The sequence below is a fragment of the Equus quagga genome, chromosome 8 (assembly GCF_021613505.1).
Source record: "Equus quagga isolate Etosha38 chromosome 8, UCLA_HA_Equagga_1.0, whole genome shotgun sequence".
NCBI classification, from domain to species: Eukaryota; Metazoa; Chordata; class Mammalia; order Perissodactyla; family Equidae; genus Equus; species Equus quagga.
This window is the reverse complement of record NC_060274.1, coordinates 79,383,292-79,405,614: the sequence shown is the minus strand read 5'-3', so window position 1 is coordinate 79,405,614 and position 22,323 is coordinate 79,383,292. Positions and strand designations below refer to the sequence as shown.

At 33.4% G+C, this 22,323-nt stretch overlaps 1 protein-coding gene across 3 annotated transcripts in view; it reads left to right on the top strand.

The window, feature by feature from the left end:
- The window catches only part of HYCC1 (hyccin PI4KA lipid kinase complex subunit 1), a 74,833-nt gene extending 52,995 nt beyond the window's left edge, over positions 1 to 21,838 (top strand). For 2 of the 3 annotated variants that reach the window (XM_046670154.1, XM_046670153.1), the window contains 3 exons: positions 1,167 to 1,254; positions 1,769 to 1,928; positions 16,994 to 21,838. In XM_046670154.1, the coding sequence (XP_046526110.1) occupies positions 1,167 to 1,254; positions 1,769 to 1,928; positions 16,994 to 17,568 (823 nt within the window). In that variant the 3' untranslated portion in view covers positions 17,569 to 21,838. Of the gene's footprint in view, positions 1 to 1,166; positions 1,255 to 1,768; positions 1,929 to 15,895; positions 16,192 to 16,993 lie in introns of all 3 variants that reach the window. The other variant, XM_046670155.1, reaches the window with a different exon arrangement.
- The last annotated feature ends 485 nt before the right edge of the window (positions 21,839 to 22,323 follow it).

Sequence of the window (22,323 nt, the reverse complement as noted above, 5' to 3'; positions counted from 1 at the left end):
TGCCTTCAGGGTGAAAGGGTTTGCTGCTCTTTCCCCAGAGGCTTTAAAACTTCTGTTCCAGTGAGAGAAGGTCTGGCTGCATCTTCATGCCTTTCCTGCTGAGGCAGCCACTCTTCTCCTTCAGGCTGGGACTACCAAGGGCAGCTTTCTCTGATTGCTCTAGTCCCTTGCCTTGCCCCGTTTTTCTTGTGAGTGTCTAAAGCAGTTTTGTGGAGAAGAGCTTGTGAGTGGGTGTGAGCATCCCTTGTATCTACTCCCAGAGATTCCGTACTCTCATGCTGGTCCATGCTTGGCTTTTACTAATTTGTTAAAAAGTTTAGCTGAATTCTTCTTACCCACTTGCATTGTGGCCTGTCTCTCCTTAGAGGCACCTGTCCCCTCAGGTTTCAGGCTACTTGGTTGACCTATGGCCAGAGCTCCTTGCTGGATTCATGAAAAGTTCTGATTTTGTAGATTACCTGGCTTTACTTTGTTTCTGGAATGAAACCAATGCTCTTTCCATTTTTTTTAGGCCTCACTTATACTCTCAATGTAATTCACACTTCTTTATTTTGTTGGCGGATGACCAAGCCATTATTTCTCTATCCATTTTTATCAATCAATTTGTAGGAAGAGTTTGGCCATGTATTTGAAAATTAATATACACACACACTTTTTTTCTAAAATCTCTCTGCTATTTGTGATGTAAATCATGTACATTTCTAAATGACTCTCAGACTACAAAGAAGTAACTAGTTAGGAAACTGCAAGACACAGTAGTTGCAGATTCTCATTAAAAACCATGGGAGTTATAGAGTAATTTGACGATTAAGTGTTCTGAACATTATTCTGAGGTGTATAATTTATTATGCTCTGACTTGCTTTGTTAAAAAAAAAAAGTATAAAATGCTTTGAGATTGCTTAGCTTTTTTGATATCTGTTCTATAAATAGGCATGTTCTTTAGAGAAAAAATGTACATCTATAAAATTTTCTTTGTTATTAATAGGCTTTCAGATACAATTGAAAAGAATTCAAAGATTTAAATATGTTTTTAAGGAGGGTGAAAAGCTAAACAATCTGCTAATATGATCTATTATTTTCATCAGTAAAGACAGTTTCTCATTATATTTATTCAATTATGTAGAGTTAATAAAAAATAATTATACTTTCTTCATTTAATTTTCAGTTATAATGGAGAATGGGATCTAGCTCAAAAAGCATTGGATGATATTATATACAGAGCACAGCTAGAATTATATCCAGAGCCACTGCTGGTAGGTGCCTCACTTATGTAAATTTTGTAATTTAAAATTTCTCAATTTAGAACTATAAATTGAGAAGTAGCCATTCATAATGCATTAATATGTCATTAATACTCAGTGAGTCATGCTCCTGTTATACTAGGAAAATTTTATACTTGAAAAGGTATATATAATAAAATTTGAAAATTTCATTAGGCTAAATTTTTGGCACCTGATAAATAGTCTTTTTAACTTCTAAGAATGTTCTCCTTAACATGCTACAGCTGTATTTCTTAATTAGCATTAGATATTTGGAAATATAATTTAATATTTTGGAATTTTTAATTTTATCACATATATTATTTTTAACATACGTTTCCTTCTGAGCTCTTACTCCTTATTCTAGAGGATTTATGCATCATCTTATGAATTACTTTGGAAAAAGTATTCTTTTTTAAAATCTGTTAAAATTTAGCATCTTGTTTTATTTAAGGGTATAATAATACATCTGTTAATATCAATCTTAAACTATATGTTTCCTTCTTAGGTTGCTAATGCAATAAAGGCTTCACTGCCTCATGGTGCCATGAAATCTAGTAAGGAGGGCACAAGGTGTATTCAAGTTGAAATCACACCCACTTCCTCTAGAATATCAAGAAATGCAGTAACCAGCATGTCAATAAGAGGTCATAGGTGGAAAAGACACGGTAAGAAATAAAAAACTCTCCAAATTAAAAGATTGTTGATGCTATCACATTTTTCTCTGTTCTTACAACACTATAACTTCTAACGTTAGTAAATGGTGTCATAATGGCATGGAAGAAAGAGCTGTTGGATCACCTTTAACTCCTAACTTATTATCCATCAGTGACAAGCAATAAGGAAAATAGAGCCCCTTATGTTACATATATGAAAGAAAATTTATTTAAACGTTGTATTGGCTTTTAAATTTCAATAGAGTAGGAGAGTAGAAAATGAATTTTAAAAGTACTTATACATTTTAGGTTTCTATTGACAACTATTTGCAAATGTTCCTTAACATTTCTGATTTCTCGACTAAGGTAAACTTGCATGTTGGAGCAGAACAACTAATAGGGACTTTAAAGTTTTATTCTGGACTTCTTGGTAAAGAATGCCATAGTAGTGATGCAACTCTAGGCATTTCTCTTTTCTAAAAGTTAATTTTCTTCCAAGATTGTTAGTTTTAATATTTCTTCTTGACTGCTTTATTTTATTATTTAAAAATTCTAGTGGAAGTTCATTTTATTCACCATGGCCTTCTCAAATGCTTTCCTATTTCTCTCCTTTCTCTTCTAACTTATTATTTTTTGTTTAATTTCTTATCCTTTTGTTACTCCCCTCCTACCTAGAAGTTATTGTAGTGTCAAGGAACTTTTTTGCCCCAAGCAAATATATATTAGGGGTAAAACAAAATCCATTCTCTGTTTTCTTCTTCATACCAACTGTGATGAAAATGGTAGCTCCTTTTGGTATATTTGATTCCAGTTGTCTCTATGGTCTCTACAGAGAAAATGCAAAAGTGAGAAGAATGAGATTATTCATTATGAAATAGAAAGTTGATGATAAGAACTGTTGCCATTGTTTCTATTCAGAGAATCCAGGAGATAGTATATCAGAAAAGAATGATGATGAAATTTTTCATTTTAATGATCACTTTCAATTTTTTTCTTTTTTAACGTAGTGTGACAATTCTTGGAAGTCCTTTAGGAAGGCACGAAAGAGGTGATAATGTTTGCCGTTAGCAAGGCAAATTATACTACTATTTAAAATATACAGTCAGAGTCTGAACATACTTCAGTTTATTCAGTGAAAATTATGCGACTGCATTGGACTAGATTACAGGTAGAAAGTCATTCAATTATATATGTTAGTACCCTAGAGATCAGCTTTCTGTTTTGGCATTAATAGGTAAAAATAGGCACAGAGGCAATGAACCAGATCATATGGGTCATTGTAACCATAATTACTCCCAAACTACCACTGCAGGAAAGGCAAGAATGAATTTTAATTCCTTTTCACTTTCTCTGCTTGCTATTTAGGTGGACATGTTGGGAATTAGAGGGGGAAATATAAATGCTGGAGTTAAAAACATGAAATATTGAAGTTCAATTGTATTTGTGCCTGTGTATGTGAAAAAGAGAGTGTGTGTGTATGTGTCAATGTATGCATTTGACAGAATAAGATGTGTACCCTGCAATAAAATGGAAGCTATTTTTCAGAAATATTTTATAGGAATAAATTACGAAAACAAGAGAAAAGACTACTTGAATATATTCTATCTATTAGATTCTCATATATCTCCCAGATTCCGTTTTGATTACCACTTGAGGGGTTGGCACTGTATCTTAGGACTACAGCCTCATTAAAGTAACCTTCCTTATCGTCTACCCTCCCGCATTTATTCAACATTCACAACTCTAACACTTGGGCAACTCCTGATTATGGTAACAAAAAAGTGACAGATGAGGATTTAGAAAAGTATGAACTATAAAAAGCAAGTTAGGTGCATGGAGCAGGTACAGAATATGGCTTAGTCTTGTTTACCACTCTTCTGGAATGTGAATTTCCTTTATCCAACGGACTCTAAAGTATTTCTAGTCTAAGATCTTTATCTCTATTGCTAGATTGCTTTCTCCCTTTTTAGAGTAGTCTTGGCTTTCCTTCCTAAAGCAATATTTTTCATTGTTACCCTGTTCTGCTGAATTAAAAACTTTTCTGTTTTCCATCTTCATGGTCCTGATTCCTACTTGAACAGATTATTATTCTGAGCTCTCTAGCTGACACTGGCTTCTTGTGGAGAAGATAGGTATCTTTGCTATAGGTCTTAAATATACAATCATGCACCACGTAATGACATTTTGGTCAATGATGGACCTCATATATGGTCCCATAAGATTAGCACCATATAGCTGAGGTGTGTAGTAGGCTATACTAGGTTTGTGTAAGTCCCTCTATGATGTTCACACAACGACAAAGTTGCCCAACGACACATTTCTCAAAACATATCCCTGTCCTTAAGTGACACGTGACTGTGTAGACAATTCTCAAGTTAGAAATAGATTTTTAAATTGTTTATTTATATATAAATTTTATTATATTTATATATAAATTGTATATATAAATTATGACAAAATGTAATTTATTTATATATTGCAGAAACAATGTTCAAGGGCTTGTTGATTCCAGGATGATCCACAAAAACCTTTTCATCCCATGTTTCTGAAGCAGAGTACTGTAGAATGTAGGTTTAGTTTATGACTGTGTGAAAACACATTTAGAGTTTCTTTATTTGTTGGAACTCTAAGTGCATTTCCCATTCCACCTGTATCCCTACCACTCTCTTACCATACCAGCGCTGCTCTAAACTGTATCACCCAGTAGGAAGATGGAATATGCAACTTTAAACCAGTGATGATGAGGGTTGGAGAAAGAGAACGGACAAGAAACATGACCTTTAAGGAATATTATTATTTTTTTCTCCTTGCCTCTTTATTTGTTACTGCCAGTGCCAGGAATGAAGGAAGCAATTGGCCTTTTTTTCCTCTTTTTTTCTTTTATTTATGTCTTTTTAAAAAATTGAGATATAATTGACAAGCAACATTAGTTTCAGGTGTACAACATAATGATTCACTGTATGTATATATTATGAAAGGATCACCACAAGTCTAGTTAACATTCATCACCACCAGTTACAAATTTTTTTTCTTGTGATGAGAACTTTTAAGATCTATTCTCTTAGCAACTTTCAAATATACAATACAGTATTATTAACTATAGTCACCATGCTGTACCCTTAATAACCCCAGGACTTACTTATTTTATAACTGGAATTTTGTACCTGTTGACCACCTTCATCTCTTTCCCCCATCCCGCCAACCCCTTCCTCTGGCAACCACAAGTCTGTTCTCTGTATCTATGAGTTTGGGGTTTTCCTGTTGTTTGTTTATTTGTTTAGATTCCACATGTAAGTAAGATCATATGGTATTTGTGTTTCTCTGTCTGATTTATTTCACTTAGCATAATGCCCTCATGTAGTTGCAAGTGACAGGATTTCCTTCTTTTTATGGCTGAATAATATTCCACTATGTATGTATATATATACACACCACATTTTCTTTATCCATTCATCCGCTAATGGACATTTAGGTTGCTTCCATATTTATGTCTTTATTTATCGCCTCTCTCCTTTTTTCAGCCTTTCTGGGGAGAAGAGGGAGAGGTGTAAATGAGGTTCTCCCATGGATATAGCCAAGCAGGATTTTCTTTTTTTCTTTCCATCTGCCTTTATCTGTAAGGAATATAGATAATTAAGTCCTGTGAACATATTGGTGTGTTTGCATCCTGGAGTCACCAGAAATTACACATGCAAACAAGTACATTAAATTGGAGCAATTAATCACATTTATTCTTTTCTCTTATTTGTAACAGAAAAATCTATTTATCTTTACAGCCCAAACATTCATATTTTAGTCTTTTTAAAATTAATTTGAAACAGTTTTAATTATTTGCATTTAAAAGATTTTTTTATGAGACCTTCTAGAATGTATTTCAGGATTCTCTGAAGTGTCACAGATCTGCCATTCTTTTCTTAAAAGTTAAGAATTATCCACAGCTTATATTTTAATGGAAAGAATTCTTCTGGAAGGGAAAAAATTACTTTAGCTTTAACATTTCCACATGTTTCAGAACATATATCTCTTGCCATGGTCTTGTTACTGTTAAATAACAACACAAATGTCTAGAATTGTATTTTGACCAGTTTTATTATTTGCTTGGCCCTGTATGTTTTTTTTTTCCTAATTAATAGACTATTTTTTTAGGGCAGTTTTAGATTCACAGCAAAATTGAGTAGAAAGTACAGAGAGTTCCCATATACCCTCTGACTGCCCCTACCCTCTCTCACTATCAACATCCCACGTCAGAGAGGTACATTTTAAGGCCATGTAATTTTAATTTTGACTGGACAGTGCATCCTCATATTGACTAAATAGGGTGATTTTTAAAGAAATGTTGGTTTCAACTGAGGTATTATTTTGGAGAGTCGTGTCTGACAATAGTATGTTTGCCTGGTTTTCTCCACTTTTTACTTGATTATTTTAATATTGTACCGATGTGGCTTAACTTAATGTTGTGTTTTCAAACTTTTTAAGCTTTGTGTGTAAATTTTTGAGAAAATTTTAATGACTTTATAATTCTGTGTCAATACATATGTTTGAAAAATAAAATCACAATGTAGAATTGCTGCCTCTGACTTTTAAGGTCATAATTTCAGAATTAATAGCTTTGTTTATATATTGTTAATTCTTTTAAGCATATTGTTTCACTTAGTGTGTATTTTTTGAACCTAAATTTTCACACCACCTACAGATTGTGGGCTATTTAGAAGTCATAATTTGAAAGTAAAATGCAATTAGAGAAGCATGATAATAGAATAAACATTAAAAATCACTAAATAAGGTAAGAAAAGAATGAGTAGATTATGACCATAACAAGAATCAAAATGAAAATTCCAATAAGAAATATAAGATAAAACAGTGAAATAATCTATTAATTTTTAACACTAATAATAAAAATGCAATTTTATTTTCTTAAATCTTTATTTCCTTAAAAAAAATAAACTGAATAACTAAAAGGAAAACAGAAAGCATTTCTTTACAATAATGCTTCAATTCTATAGTCATTCTTAAATGTTGCTTCTAAAGCTATCTTCATCACCTACCAGTTTAGCTATAAGAGCTTTTTTTCTTAAATCCTCGATGATGCTCTACTACTTTGATTTTATTATACTATCTATACTTATCTATTTCCTTGCGCTTTTCCATTTTCTCTTCTCTTCTAGAGAAAACGTAATTGCTATTTTTTTGTCTGTTTCCCCACCACCACCACCGTTATAGCTCACTCTTCTTCCACTTTCTAAAAAATCACCTATAACAACAATGTAACCAAGTTTCCTTTCTTTTAAAATAGTTGTTAAAATACCACTCTTTTGTTCTATAAAAGTTCCATAATTAAGTTATGGTTGCAAATTATGAGTGCTTATCATTTTTCTCAGTTAGTTATCTAATGAAAAGGGTTATCTAGTGAAATCTCAGTTCTTTAAGTGCCCACAATTCTTTCCACTTGGGCATTTGTGAGATAATGAGACAAATAAGTGAAAAGCTTTTGGTGTGCTTTAAAGCACCAGGCTGATTGTTAATCAATTTAGAACTATTTAATTTGTTTTATTAGCTACACAATAATTGTATTCTTGATAAATTTTTATTAGCTAGCTTGCTATTTGAATGGTCCTGTGATTGATTAGTTCTTTCATTAAACTGTAAGGTTTTTTTAATGGAGTTCATAATAGTTTACATCATTGTGAAATTTCAGTTGTACATTATTTCTTGTCTGTCACCACTTAAGTGCTCCCCTTCACTCCCTGTGCCTACTCCCCACCCGCCTTCCCCTGGTAACCACTGAGCTGTTTTCTTTGTCTATGTGTTTGTTTATATTCCACATATGAATGAAATCGTATGGTGTTTGTCTTTCTCAGTCTGACTTATTTAGCTTAACATAATTCCCTCCAGGTCCACCCATGTTGTTGCAAATGGGATGAATTTGTCTTTTTTTATGGCTGAGTAGTATCCCATTGTATATATATATTCCACATCTTCTTTATCCAATCATTGGTTGATGGGCAAAACTATAAGTTTTTTATAGTTTAGATTTTCTCAATTTGATATAAACATGTTTAGTTTGAGTGTAGTATCAAACACAAAGGGACACATATGTTGTATAGGAATAATAGTCAGTTTAATGATCTTTTTGTAATTTCTATATCCCTGAAGCACGGTACTGCAACTCTATTATCTGACATTCATATCACCATTACCGTCAGGATTTTTTAGAATGTTGTTTTAATACCTATTGTCTCACTTTAATCCAGAATTAACATGAAAATAGAATAAACTGAACTTGTATTTCTCATTTATGTATGCTTACAACTGTTTGTAACATGTAGGTATCAATAATAAAAGCCATACTTATAAACCATAGGTCCTTTGGATTCTGCCGACTGCTTTTGGTCCTGGCGTATGTTAAGTGGCTTATTTGTATAACATTGCATTTCATTATTTTGACTTAGGGGATTCAAGAGTATAAAGTTTTAAGTAGTGAAAATGAATTGAAAATAAGAGCTATATATATTTTAAGTCTTCTAACTTAGTAATACAAAGTAAGTACCCTGAGAATTTTAGAGTATTGAATTAATTGTATGGAATATTTAAGTGAAAAATCAAACAAACTACAGTTTACATAGATTGAATCTAAAGAAAGTGAAGTTTCATGTTGTTACTGTAGTTTTATTGCATTTTCAGTATTAAGTTTCTACTTAAACAATGCCAAGGTAGTTAAATAAATAAAAACAATTACAACAAAGTTCACAGAGCCCTGTGATTATGTTTTTAAAATGACAAAAAATGTGATTTGTTTCAATTTTCTGAGTGATTTAGCACTAACTTATTAGATGAGAAAATAAAAAGAACAATAAAAAGATGCAATTCATGTTGGAAAATAATTTATTTAAAACTGGTTATTGATTTATAAAATGTTAATAAATTTTTATCATATAATAACATTAATGAAACAGGACATTACTTTCTAACTGTTGCACAAATCTGGGTAATTATAAGAGATACATTTCAGTTAGGTATTTTAAAAATAATCATTTATAAATATTTCAAAACATTTAAGGTAGTATTTTGAGATACTGCAGAAAATAAATGTCATAAGTCTTGGGATGGAACATTTATTTTGTGAATCTAATTTTCTGACTTTATAAAGCATTTAGTTGAGGAGAAACAAAGTTGCTAATAATTACAAAAGTGTTTTGAAAAATGCAGAAATTGTCATTTTAAACTCAATAGTAGCAAATTTTAAACACTTGGCTATTGGAATTTTACATCTGCGATTAGAAATTTATAATGCTTATACTTTTATTTTAAAAGTTGTCCATACTTATTAAGGAAATTTAGGGAAAAAACCCCTATCTGCTAGTTTTATAAAAAGGCTTAAATGATTTTAGTATCATTTTGAGAAGCTCCATTATTTTCAGATTCTAAAATGCTGTTTGAGGAACACATTTTCCTTTCCCAATATAGATGATAAAACATTTGGGCCAAAAATAAGCATTTCCTTGTGACCACTGTGTGAATTAGAACTGGCATTCTTGATATGGAACTTTATACTCATGGAGGACAAAATAAAATATTAGCAAATATTAGATGACTCAAAGAAATATGACGTATTAACCAAAAAGCTAAAATATAACATTGGTACAACAGACACATACGAACATTAGGTTTAAAGAGGAAAGACAGTAGTCTCAGAATCCTGGCTTAGCCAACTTTAGAAAAAAACAAAAAATCTTAGTCTATTTCTAGGTAGAATAAAACAAAATAACTTTTGACACAGAGAAGCAAGATATTTCAGAATTTTTGGTCTTATGAGGCAAAAACACTTGTTTATAAATTATTGTGTTCCACATTTTTTACTAAGGAGGCCTTACAAATTCTTGCTGTAGTTAAGGAAGTTGTTATTTATTGTTATTTATTATTGAGCACTACCCCCACCACCTCTTTAGGAGCATTTGTTGCACATTGCACACAGAGGAAGAAGTAAGCTTGTATAGATAGTTTTGTAATTGTTGTTGCTTACCTCCTTTTGGTCTGCCTGGTCACGAGGATCTAGTTATCTAGAAGAATTCGTCTGGTCCAGCAGCATCCATATATTGCAATTTTTGAAGGAATTTTTTTCTTTTTACTTGAAACTTAGTAGAGATGATAAAAGAAGTCATTGAGAGTGACTGAATCCACTTAGATAAGGAGAATGATATCATTTACTATAAACACAACAAAAGCTAAAGATTTGACTATTTTTTACTTAAGGAAACTGGTAATAGCTCCTAACCAGTGTGCCTATAAATAAATTGTTCTCGTCCAGACTGTGTTTTTCTCTGTGCCCCAGGATACTCTTTTATTATCTGGAAAGTCTGCTTCCGGCTTCAGGATCCAGATTTCTAAGTCTTAGGCTTTGTTTATGTCCTTGCTCAGAGTGCAGCCCTGTAACTGCCAGGTCCTTATTCTGTGTTTCTATGGCAGCTTCACTTTCCTCTTATCTGCCTTGCAAATTACCTGCCAGGCTGTGGATTGTTACAGTGCTGTTCTTTCTAACCCAAGACACACTTCATGCTCAATATTGTGTGTTACACACATATGACTTCTATTAATAAAAAATGCTAATGAAGTATGCAGATAATTTATTTGTGTACCTGTCAATGGCTGCTCATTGCAGTGAGAACCAAGTCCAAGCTCTGTAGTGCGGCACTGGTGACCCTAGTGATATGACATCTTGCCTATCGCTTCGACCTCGACCTCGACCTCCCTTGAAGACCACTCTTACCCTTCCTTCTAGCCCTTCAGCATACTAAGTTGTTTCCGCCTAGGAGCTTTGTACTAACAATCTGGGCTATTTGAGCTGAGATTTGAATGATGAGAAACTGCCAGCTTGAACTCTCTTCCTCCACATCCTCGTGTAGCCAGTGCTTTTTCATCATTCAAATCTCAGCTCAAATAGCCCTTCCTCAAAGAGGTCTTCCCAGGCCACCCGTCTAAAGTAGACTTTCTCCTCTACCACCCTACCTACTCTTTCGCATTATTCTTATTTCTTCCTTGCATTTACCACTGTCTAAAATTCTCCCATTTATCTAATTTTCATACTACAGTGTGAGCTTTGTGAGGGCAGGGTCTTTGTCTGGTTGGCCATTGTATGTCCAGCACCTACAAAAATGTCTGGCATGTAACAGAGGTGAATAAATAGTAGTTGAATGCATGAATGAGTGAATGAATGGTAAAGAAATTTATAACGTAGACTGAACAATTTGTTCCTTCTTTTCTTATTAACAGTGTAACAGCATGACAGGAAGCTGTGTAGAGGGGTAGTCACTTATAATCCCAGTACTTAAAGAGTTACTGTTTTACATTTTTTTCTGTATGTGTATATGTTTTTCATAGTTATGCTCTATTTAATTTTTTTTGATATTTCGTTTTTGTTCAGTTAACATTGTCTAACATTTTCCCAAGTTCTCCTAGTAAGTCCAGTTATTTTAATGGCTACATAATAGTGCGTTGAGTTGATGTTCCATCATTTACTTAACCATTTCCTTAATATGTTAAATAATTTGTTTCTAACTTTTTGCTATTATAGATAACACTGCAATGAATAGCTTAATGAATATAGATAGCATTTTCCTTCCATTGAATAAAACAAATTATAAACATAAACTGACTGGATTAAAGAGTATGAAGGTGTTCAAGTGTTTTATGACATTTAAAAATATTTGTATCTTATAAATTGTAAAGGAATTTGTATGCCTTTCTTTTTGGATTTACTCCAAAATATTTTTCATAATTAATGTCAAAATTGTATGATACAGACATTTAAGGTATAGATTAATCTTTTTAGAGCTTCAACTTATTTTTGCAAATAAATTTGTAAATGCCTTGGGTCATAACCAGACTCCTTTAGACTTATAAAGTGGTCTGAGTACAGAGCTGTGTAAATTGTATGAATAAATAAAATGTTCCTTTATTTAAATTGTCACGTAGTAAACAGAGCAGCTATAAAAATTAAAAGCTAAAATTAAGATAAAGAGTTTCATGAGTAACATAATGAAATAGGTATTTGAGATTATAAAATTACATGACAGAAATCACAACTTTTCATGATCAATTTTAATAATATTCACAATTTGTTTCACCTTTTTTCCCCTCAAAGCTGGAAGAAATTTTGTAGGGACAAATGATTTGAGTGCCTTTGAGAACCAATTTGGAAATGTCTATTAGAAGTATTCTTTAACTCCCCATTTCTTTATAATATGGAGAGAAGGTTACCTATTCATTTATAGAGGTTATACAGATAAAGTATTCTCTGAGAAGTTTCTCTTTGGATCTTTTTTGAACTTTTCAAATTATTTGGAGTCAAATGTAAGTATTATTTTTTATAGGTATAGAACAATTATGATACCTTTTGCATAGACTTTTAAGTTCTGGGCTTTTAAATAGATTCTATTTTCTTATGCATTTATATTCTCTTAAAACATCTCTTCTATAATTTTCTTAAAGAAAATGCTAACTTCCTCTCCTTAGCTAGATAACATATCCTCTAGATAACATAATAAAAGAACTATAGATTAAAAAAAATGTTTTTGATGTTACTAAGCGTTTTATTAAACCTTCGTTTAGAGGTGGCTACTTCACGTTTCCAAAACAAAGAGCGTTTGCTTTCCTCTGCCATCTAAAAATTCTTAATAGCATAGGCTGTATACTGTTTGTCCTTTTATGAAGTAACATATTCCCAGCTTACCTTTCTCATGTCTTCTGCATGGTTTTTCCTCTTTATTTTAATAATTTCATCTCATAACAGAAGATTCACTCAATTCTTCAAACAAATATTTATTGGGCGCCTACTATATGCAAGCTACTTTCCCAGGTACTACGTATAACAGCACTGATCAGGGAAAAATCCCTGCCCTCATGGAACTTACATCTAAGAGACAAGATAAATAATTGTAGGTTAGGGAGTGATTAAACTTTAAGAAGAAACAAAGTAGGAAAGAGGGTTTATGAGATATGGGGATATTGAAACTTAATGGGATAATCAAGGAAGGCTTCACTGAGGAAGAAATTTTTGAGAAAAGACCTGAAGGAAGTAAAGAGGTCAGCCATGTAGCTATGTGGGGAAGAGCATTCCAGGCCTAGGGAATAGCAAGACAAGGAAGAAGGTCTGTGTAGGAGGATTGGATCACAGACTTACATAGCTGAAGAAGTTGGAGAAACGAGAGAGCACGATCATGTAACAAATGTTTGTTTGAATTGCATAATTTTCTTTATTCTATGATTTTGCTGAGAATTATATTTCTGTTCTTTCTAGCTCTGTACAGAATTACATGCTTTTCTTTTTATGAATTTACTTTAATAAACAATTAAAAAATTTGCCATTTTTACCATTTTTGAGTGATAACATACATAAACTAGTCAAAGATTTGTGCTTGTGGGAAAACACGTGATCTCATTTTTCTACTTGCCGTTTAATTTCATGATTTAAAAAAATTTAATATTGTTGTTTCTTGGGCTGCAGATCTTTACCACTATGCCAGTAAATGTAATTAGCAATCCAATCACCTAGTCCTGTTTTACATAATATTCTTCTTGTCCTTTTCTAGTTTTTCCGGAAAAATTCTACATTTTCACCATTGCAGTACAATTTTAAATGAATGATTTTCATTGGCATCTTTTAAAAAATAAATCCAACTTTAAAAAAATAAACTAACCTTGAGAGTTATGACTTATTTAGGTTTTCTTAGAGACTTTTATTTGCTATTGCCCTCTGTTCAGCCAAAGTAAATTATTTGCTTTCTATGAAATAACCAGGAATCTAAGCAAATAAGTTAAACTAATTGAAGGATGTCAGAGAATATTTAACTCAAATTGACTTTAAGGAATGGAAGAGCTAGAATTTATAGTATGTTAGAATGAACATTTGAGATCAAAAGATTTTACTGTGTGGCTCCCCCACTGAATAGTTGTGTAGCTTTTTCTGAATTTCAATTTCCTTGTCTGTATATGGGAGTCAAATTGCCTACTTAAGAGGCTCACCAATACATTGTTTTGAGAATATAATTGAATAAAATATGTGAACACGCTCAAAAATGTAAGTAGTATTGTTCTCTATTCTATTAGACCACTTATGCTTATCTTTTAAAGTTTTGCTAAATTTTAATATTCATTGATTTTTGTCTGGATAATTTCCATAGTTTATCATTTTTTTTTGGACTGATGGTCCCTTTAATAGATTTTGTGAAACTGCTTTTACAATGTAAATGGCCAAGTCATGGTTGTTACCCAACAGTGCCACGGTGATTTTACTCTCAGTTGCAGTGGCCTCTGGTGTTTACCTCAATTAGATTTTACTTGCCCTCACTTTGAAGACATCTGTTAGCAATGGGAAATAGGCTTGGTTGGAACTTTTTAGTCTCATTAAACCCCTATTAGGGAGTACCCAGAAGCAGCGGTGTGATACTATCTCACCAACCTGCTTTGGCCTGTCTAGGAAATGAAAATTTCATTTAGAGACTCTTAAGTCAAAACTTTATGAAACACTAAGTAAATGGGAAATTATTATACCAACACATGGGTTCACCAGCCCAGGGCAACATGAAGCTTTGAGGACCCTAGAAGTGCATATTGCTGCAAGGTCTGGAGTACCCAAGCCATCCATATTAACTTTTGTTTTAAGTTTTCAAAATTTGAAAGAATCAGAATAGAGCAGTGCTTCCCAAACTTTGCTCCATGTCAGTCACCGGGGAGCTTGTAAAAATCCCAGTGCCCAGGTTATACCTTGTGCTGATTAAATTAAAATATCTAGGGTGAGAGCCAGGCATTAGTTCTTAAGGATGCCCAGGTGATACCAGTGTACAGCAGAGTTTGAGACTCACAGGAATACGTGGCTCTGGCCTCCATTCTGTTACCACCCACTTCTGTTTCACATGCTTTAGCACCATTAGTGAGAGCTCCATAATCCTTTCATGAAAAAACATTTGAAAGTAGTAGGTAATTGTCCCTCAAGCAGATTTTTGGTCTACAGTTTTTAAGAGTATATACAGTTTTACATAGTCTTATGTTGTTTTGAACTTTCACTTTCCATTACTGGCCCATGGTAGATAAATTCATGTTGTTTTTTCCCATTTATTACAGATATTTGCTTGACAACTTTAAATAAAACCATGCCTTAAGACACTGAATAAAATACCTACAAGTATTAATTAGTTAGGAATTTCATTCCTTTGTTTTGATTACAGTTTGCCATTTTCACAATAAAAGACCAACAGCCATTTCGTTTTTCCAAATACGTTTTTATTTGTCTCCAGTTTAGTAATGAACTGTTACAAGCTGGCCTGAACTTATGGAATTAGTATGAGTCTGAAGGAATAGACTGTTTAATTATGTCACAGGCATATTAATGTTTACTAATATACAAGATGATTGGTATGTGAGACAAATACTATACCTGTAGCATTACTAACCATGGTGTCATACATGAATAAGCAGTTTTCCAGTATCTTGGTTTATTGTCAGCCTCAATGTAATCTAATAAAAAAGTAGAATTTTAAGTGTGCAAGGGGAATTCCTAAGTGGCTTGGTTCCTCATGTTGACAAGAGCTAGTGATTTGGCTGTACATCCTTGAACATTTGTCTAAGGCTTGACCTAAGTTCAAGTGGTCACAATATTATCTTAAAAGCAATAGAAATTCTATTTTGATTTATAAAAAAAAGTCTGTTTCATAGTCCATGTCAAATATATGTGTGAAAAAATGCAGAACACGAATTGATGCTCTGTGAGTTTTTTCATTGTCATTTCAAATAGAAGAACATGACCCTATTGTCCCTAGTGCTGTCAGAGTATTGTAACTTATGGAAATTTTACAGTACAGATATTTGGCTTAACTCATAACATTCAGTCGTCCAATTTTTGTTTGAGATATTTTGTTTTTCTTGTTTTGCATTTTTATTTTGTTTTGTTTTCAGCCATCATTTTGTCTTATCATCTTCAATTCTAGAGCAACCTGACAACAATAATGATACTACTGAATTGGGCATCCTTGTCATTCCTGAGATTAGTGTCACAAATGTGGCCGGAGAGAGAACCGGGAATGGGGAAAAAGGCAGAACACTAGGAGAGATTGATGCTCAGCATATACAGGGTGTGCAGGAAACAGCCACAGATCCTAGGACTGAGAGCAAAGGCTTGCCAGAGATCAGGAGGCAAAAATCTGTAAGAAAAATGATGGAGGATGGAATAAACTCACCTGGCAGAGTGCAGTTTTAGCAGAGCACTTTATAGCTGCACTCCAAGGTATCTCATGGCAGAGGGCCACTGCTGCATGTTTTAAGCAAGAGTTGCACAGTCACAAAAATTTTGCATGTCACCTAATAATCAAAATGCATGAATTATGCACCACAATTTCTCAATGACTCTTAATGCTCTTTGGAATGGTCATACCTATATTGTCTCTGAGTAAATGTTACAAAAACTGAGGTGGAAAGTTGCTTCCAAAATAATTTTCTGCTCATGTTTTGAGGTCTAAAATTATTTTTTCATCTGTGTATTTTGCCATCTTTAGTATGAAGGATAATGTATATAGAATTTTAACAAGTTTGAGCTTGACTACGTAATGTTCTATGTTTTTTTCTCTTAGTAAAATAATCTGGAAGGTAGAATGCAACCTTTTAAAAGAAATCTTTAAAATATTTTAATACCATTTTTTAATAAGTTCCTTGGTAAGGCCTTTGAGAGTATATTCTTTGCTACTGGGGGAGAGTTTACCCCTAGTTTTACTGTGTAATATTTTTCCTAATTGTTTCTGATCTTTTGCATGAGTAGTAAGAGAACTCTTTCTAAAAGCACAGTGGGGTGTGATTTATGGCATGCTTTTTGTTTAATACACTCAAAATTGCTCATTTAATTACACTGAACTGTTTTTTGACGTTTTGTAGAATGTTTTGATTATCCTTTGATTTTGGTCTATAATCTGTTGCTTTATGTAATTATGCTAAAGTTTAATTTATTTAAAGTATAATTGATTTGGTATTAAACATGAAAAAAGAATTACTTAAAATACTTAATGTTAATTTATCTTTGTTATTTCTTTGTTTAGGAAATACCGAATTAACAGGTCAAGAAGAATTGATGGAGATATCTGAAGTTGACGAGGGATTTTATTCCAGGGCTGCGTCTAATACCAGCCAGTCGGGTTTATCAAACAGTAATCACAATTCTAGTAACAAGACAAGTGTAGGAAAGACTCAGAGACGGTCAGGAGGAAGCAAAACTGGAGGAAAAGAAAAAGAAACTACAGGGGAGTCTTGCAAGGATCACTTTGCTCGAAAACAAACTCAGAGAGCCCAAAGTGAGAATCTTGAGCTTCTCTCTTTGAAGAGACTTACGTTAACAACCAGCCAGTCCCTGCCTAAACCTAGTAGCCATGGTTTGGCTAAGACCGCCGCAACTGTATTTAGTAAATCCTTTGAACAAGTCAGTGGTGTCACAGTCCCACATAACCCATCATCTGCTGTTGGCTGTGGGGCTGGGACAGATGCCAATAGGTTTTCTGCTTGTAGTCTCCAAGAAGAAAAGCTTATTTATGTTTCTGAAAGGATTGAACTTCCAATGAAGAATCAACCAGGTCAGCAGAGACCTCCTAGTATTAGCATTACTCTAACCACAGATTAATTTGTAATCGTTTTCTTACATAACCAGTGAATCTGGGAATACGACTGCTTCTTTGTGAAAGTGCCCAGGGTCTTTCATCCCTGTTGCTGACAGGAGCCCTGATGGCTAAAAGTCTGAAGGCTGCCTTGACTTTATGAAGGGAGTAATGTCTAGGTTGCAGTAAGTTGAAATAATGGTTTTGTTATTTCCCCTTGATTTGAGTCTTTTTTCTTTGTTTCTGTTGCCCTAAGATTGTCAGTGTGACAATACGTTTTGGCAGGTTGTCTGATCAGATTGGGTACATCTCATGTGCGGTGGTTAGTTTTTTGTTTTGCTTTTTTGTACCTCCTCTTTTGGTAGTGTATGTTTGGCCTTCAGAGTAAAAGGGAATCTCCATGTGTGGGAACTGTTTTTAAAGGATGAGGCAGAGGTGCAAGCCCAGGAACTCTACAGCTGCCTGTTCAGCAAGCCAGTCTGAAAATCAGGCATGTGAAAAACAAGAATGAAGTGTGTGAAAAGTGCCCGATAAAAATATTTGTAACCAGATCATCTTTACGATTAGTAGAGCAATTTATATAAAGCACTGGAAAGTGCCTGGTAACTCAGTATCTAGGTTATTATAGGATTCCAGGGGATGGACAGACAGATTTCTGTGGTTATCTTTGGAACATTTTATATCAAAAGTCAGATTGCAGTAGATGTATTGTTTGAAGTGTTTGAGCTGGATTTAACAGGTGAAAATCCCTTTCACTTCCTAACATGTAACCATAAAGTTGACTTATCCTGCCACTTGGCTTTGGAAATCCTAGTTAGTTTGGATTCCTATAATTCAGAGCACAGATCACTGAAGACTTCCTGGAAATCGCTGTAAATCTTGCAACACAGCTCTCAAGATACCAGTGTCAACCATGTGATATTGAATTGTTGGTCTGCAAATGAAGGAAATTAGGTAATTTTTCATCTATAAAATGTCATGAAAGAAAATAAAGATAGTGAAATATGGACAAAGGACATGTATATGTTAACTAATTTAGGGTTATTTATTTTTGTGTTCTTAAATTTAAAATTATAAAATATGGAAAAAACTAAATGTGTTTCTTGTTTTGTGAACAGGCCTATTTTAAATGTTCTTGTTATGAGAGAAAGAATAATCAGTGTAGTTGCCCCAATCAAAAAATAAAAATAAAAAGGGCAACATGACAGAAAAGCTAAACAAACTTGTATGTAGCTATAGAGAACTGTGTGACCTCTAGATCAAAGTAAAAGTTTGGTGTTTGCTAGTGGTGGTGATCTCAGCTATGTTTGAGGTTCCCTGTAAATCAAGAATACATAAGTAATAACTCAGAGTGAGAGAGAAAGCAGGCCTGAGGAGGAGAGTAAATTGGTTGGGGAGGAGGCCTTGGGGGCTGTCCACTTGGTCTCTTTAACTGATAGCACATGGTGGTTTCCTTATTCACAGTCCCTACCCGTGGTCACACAAAGAAAATGCTAGTTTTCCTCTTGTACTTGCTTATGCAGAGCTCAAATATGTGAAAAATTTGTATGTGTTGAAGAGTGCTAAAGCATTTACACTATGAATGCAGTTTTGACCATAACTGCTTTGGCTACCATTTTAAATCTAATTCTTCAAAAGGCATGAGCTAATTTTCATTCATCAACCCTAAAAAGAATATGATTCTTAATGTAAGTGAATTTGATTTTTTTAGTTCCAGTAATAAAAATGGAATAAGATCTACTAGCATAAATTGTCGCAAAAAAAAAGGTAAGGCAACCAGACAGTGAAAGTTGATATAGTATTAATTTAGTAGGAATCCTGTGTACAATTTAAAATATTTGTAAAATGTCACTGTGAATTTCCTATTGCCTTTTTGTAATTCTTTAACAAAGAATTTCCCCTAGGCGTAGCTACTAACAGTATTAATAGTCTTAATTAATTTAAAAGATCGCAAGTTAAGGTGCTTAGGAAACATTGTAGAATAAGTATGAGGAAACATTAGCTGGCACAAATGAGAGACCAGATTTTAATGTTTAACCTCTGTAGTGGAACCTCATTTTGGTAATATTCTAGATCATTGCTGCTCATGTGGTCTGAGGACCAGTAGGTAGTAATTGGCATCACCTGGCATCTTGTTAAAGATGCAGAATTTCAGAGCCACCCCTGATCTGCTGAATTGTAATCTGCATTTTAACAAGATCTTCAAGTGATTTTTATGCACATTAAGGTTTAAGAGAGGATCAAAGTCCAAGCAAGTCGCTTACCTAATATTTAGAATTCTCAGTGGTCTCACCACCCTAGATCAAATGTTAGATATTAGATCATTGTAGTCTTCATTGTTTCTAACAACTAATTAATTTCTTAATAGTGTCAATGATACTTGACTTCTTAAGTCCTCTAATTCTAAATTTTTAATGATTCTTATTTATTTTTACAACGAAAATGTAAGGTTTTGTATTTTTCTTGTCAACCATAAGTGGAATCAGCTGTAAATGTGTACAATTTTAAGTATGAAAGGGGTACCACCCTTTTACACAGTGCACAACAAATCTGTATGTGTATATTCCTTTAAAAACCCTGAAGGCTTACTAAGTGGAGCAGTTCAGAATTTTTGCTCCAAGTAATTTACACCAGTTGATTTTCTGTGGCGTTATGTTAACAGTAAAATTCTTTTATAGTACCTTTGATACTGTGTCAAATAAGGATTATACATTTGAAAATTTTTATAGCAATTATAAATTTTGGATAATGCTATCTCTGGTAACAATTGTAATTATCCCTACTACTCTCTTCCCACTCACCTTTCCAAATTTGAATATTGGGGTAGCTTTCGTAGGTCATTTTCTCATGCAGATGTTCATGTGACCATTCAGTCACAGACTTCCTATACATCCAGAATAATCTCTTTTATCACAAGAAGGATTCTGCACAAAATTGGAGCCTTGCACCCCACAGCTCACAGGATTTGAGCAGAAATTGTACACTTTAAATCTCTAGAGATTCTTGAGATTACCTAACCTCTCACTCTTCGAATACCCAACTATCTGGGGTATTCTAGTGAAGCTAGACCCCGCCATTTGCCTTTTGAAATCCAAGTGGGAAGAGAAACGAAGTAGACTTTTCAAGGGAGTGTCCCAGAGGACCCAGGGCAAGTGAGCGCCCTGGAACCCCTCGTATACCATCCTGGACTCTTTAAGGCCGCTCTGTAGACTTGAAGAGCAGCAATTCTCAATTCTTAAATGACAGCAAATTGTCTTTTGAAAAAGCAATATTTCATGGCCCTTTTCAATTATGAAGCAACTGTTTAACAAACATTGCTCATTTAAAAACAAAAAGTTGAATTAAAGGGAAATATACTTTTTAAACCAAAATAGATAAAAGTGATCCTAGTTTTAAGGGATTTTGCCTATTTTGGAAGAATAAGAGTATTAAAATCTTTGCATTTAAATTATAGAGAAAAAATGTACTCTGAGACATAACTTTAAACAAATGTTTAAAGTAAGACTAACATTTGAGTTTATAGGCACAATAAACCTACACTTTATTAAAGGGAAGCACATCAAGGAAATATATATGTTAAATAATGTAACTGAAAAAATATTTTTAAGAATCCATTTAAAAAGAAGAGTAATTTGATAGGTAGTTAAGTTAAGCATTGTAGATAGAAATTAACATGTAATAGTGTGTTCCCAATCTTTGGACAAAATTTGAACTCACTAGTCCTTTTAATTAGCATGAATTTAGACTTTTAGATTTGTTCCTTAGTAAAATTATATTCAGTACTTTGAGTTATTCACATTTATGTTTAATATTGTTAAATTCTTCATCACAGAACATAAATATGTTGTCTTCTGTGCTTTGTAACTTGTGCATATCTAATGAGACTGGCAGCGAACATTTTGGAAGATGTTTTTGTTTTTTTGTAGTAGAGTTGTAGAGTATCTGTGTCTTGGTATGAAGTTTTTACTGGTAAACTCAAGATCCTTTTTTGCACACTGTTGCTTTCTCTTATATGCAGTTTATTGTATCCCTCTTATCTTTGCTTCTAATCATGTAGTGATAGTGATCTTTACATAGTAGATATACTTGCTTCTAATTGTGTTCCTAGAGTTTACATTCCTAAAGACTAAACTATGACTTTGGATATTTTTATGTGCTCTCTACTTTTTAAGGTTATGGAAATAAACTGGAGTTCAGTTTTTTGAAATTTTGTATATTTGCGTAAGTGTTCTCCACATGCAATACGTATACAGCAGTGTTGCCTCTTATTTTACTGAAATAAAAATTGAAAAAGTATTTTTTCCAGATTATTTTACTCATTAAAGAATTATCATAAAATATTGCACAAGTCATGATGCAGAGGAAGAGAGTAAGGGAGGAAGACTTAGGTGAGTTGAGCCATTGAGAGCTTTTGGGAGTAAGCCATAGGACAGTGATGTCTCATTCCTGGCTTTATGTTTTACATGGCCTGGGGATGAAAAGTGTGACAAGTCTATTAGTGTCTATCCAGAAGAAGATGAGGTCCGTGGGTCACACACCATTGGCTGATTATTTGTCACAGCAGAAGCACAGGCAAATTTAGGTAACGATGCTTTGCCTTTTTGTCTTTAATATGACTCTAACTCTTGAATGCAGAGATTATGTGCCCCTAGTACCTAGCATGGGACTTTGTGCGTGGTAGGTATTGAGACACTTAATGGATGAGTAAGTTAGGTTGATGTTAGTTTGGGGAAAGAATCAAGGATAAGGTCTCCAATGTATTATATTACAATAAAATTTTA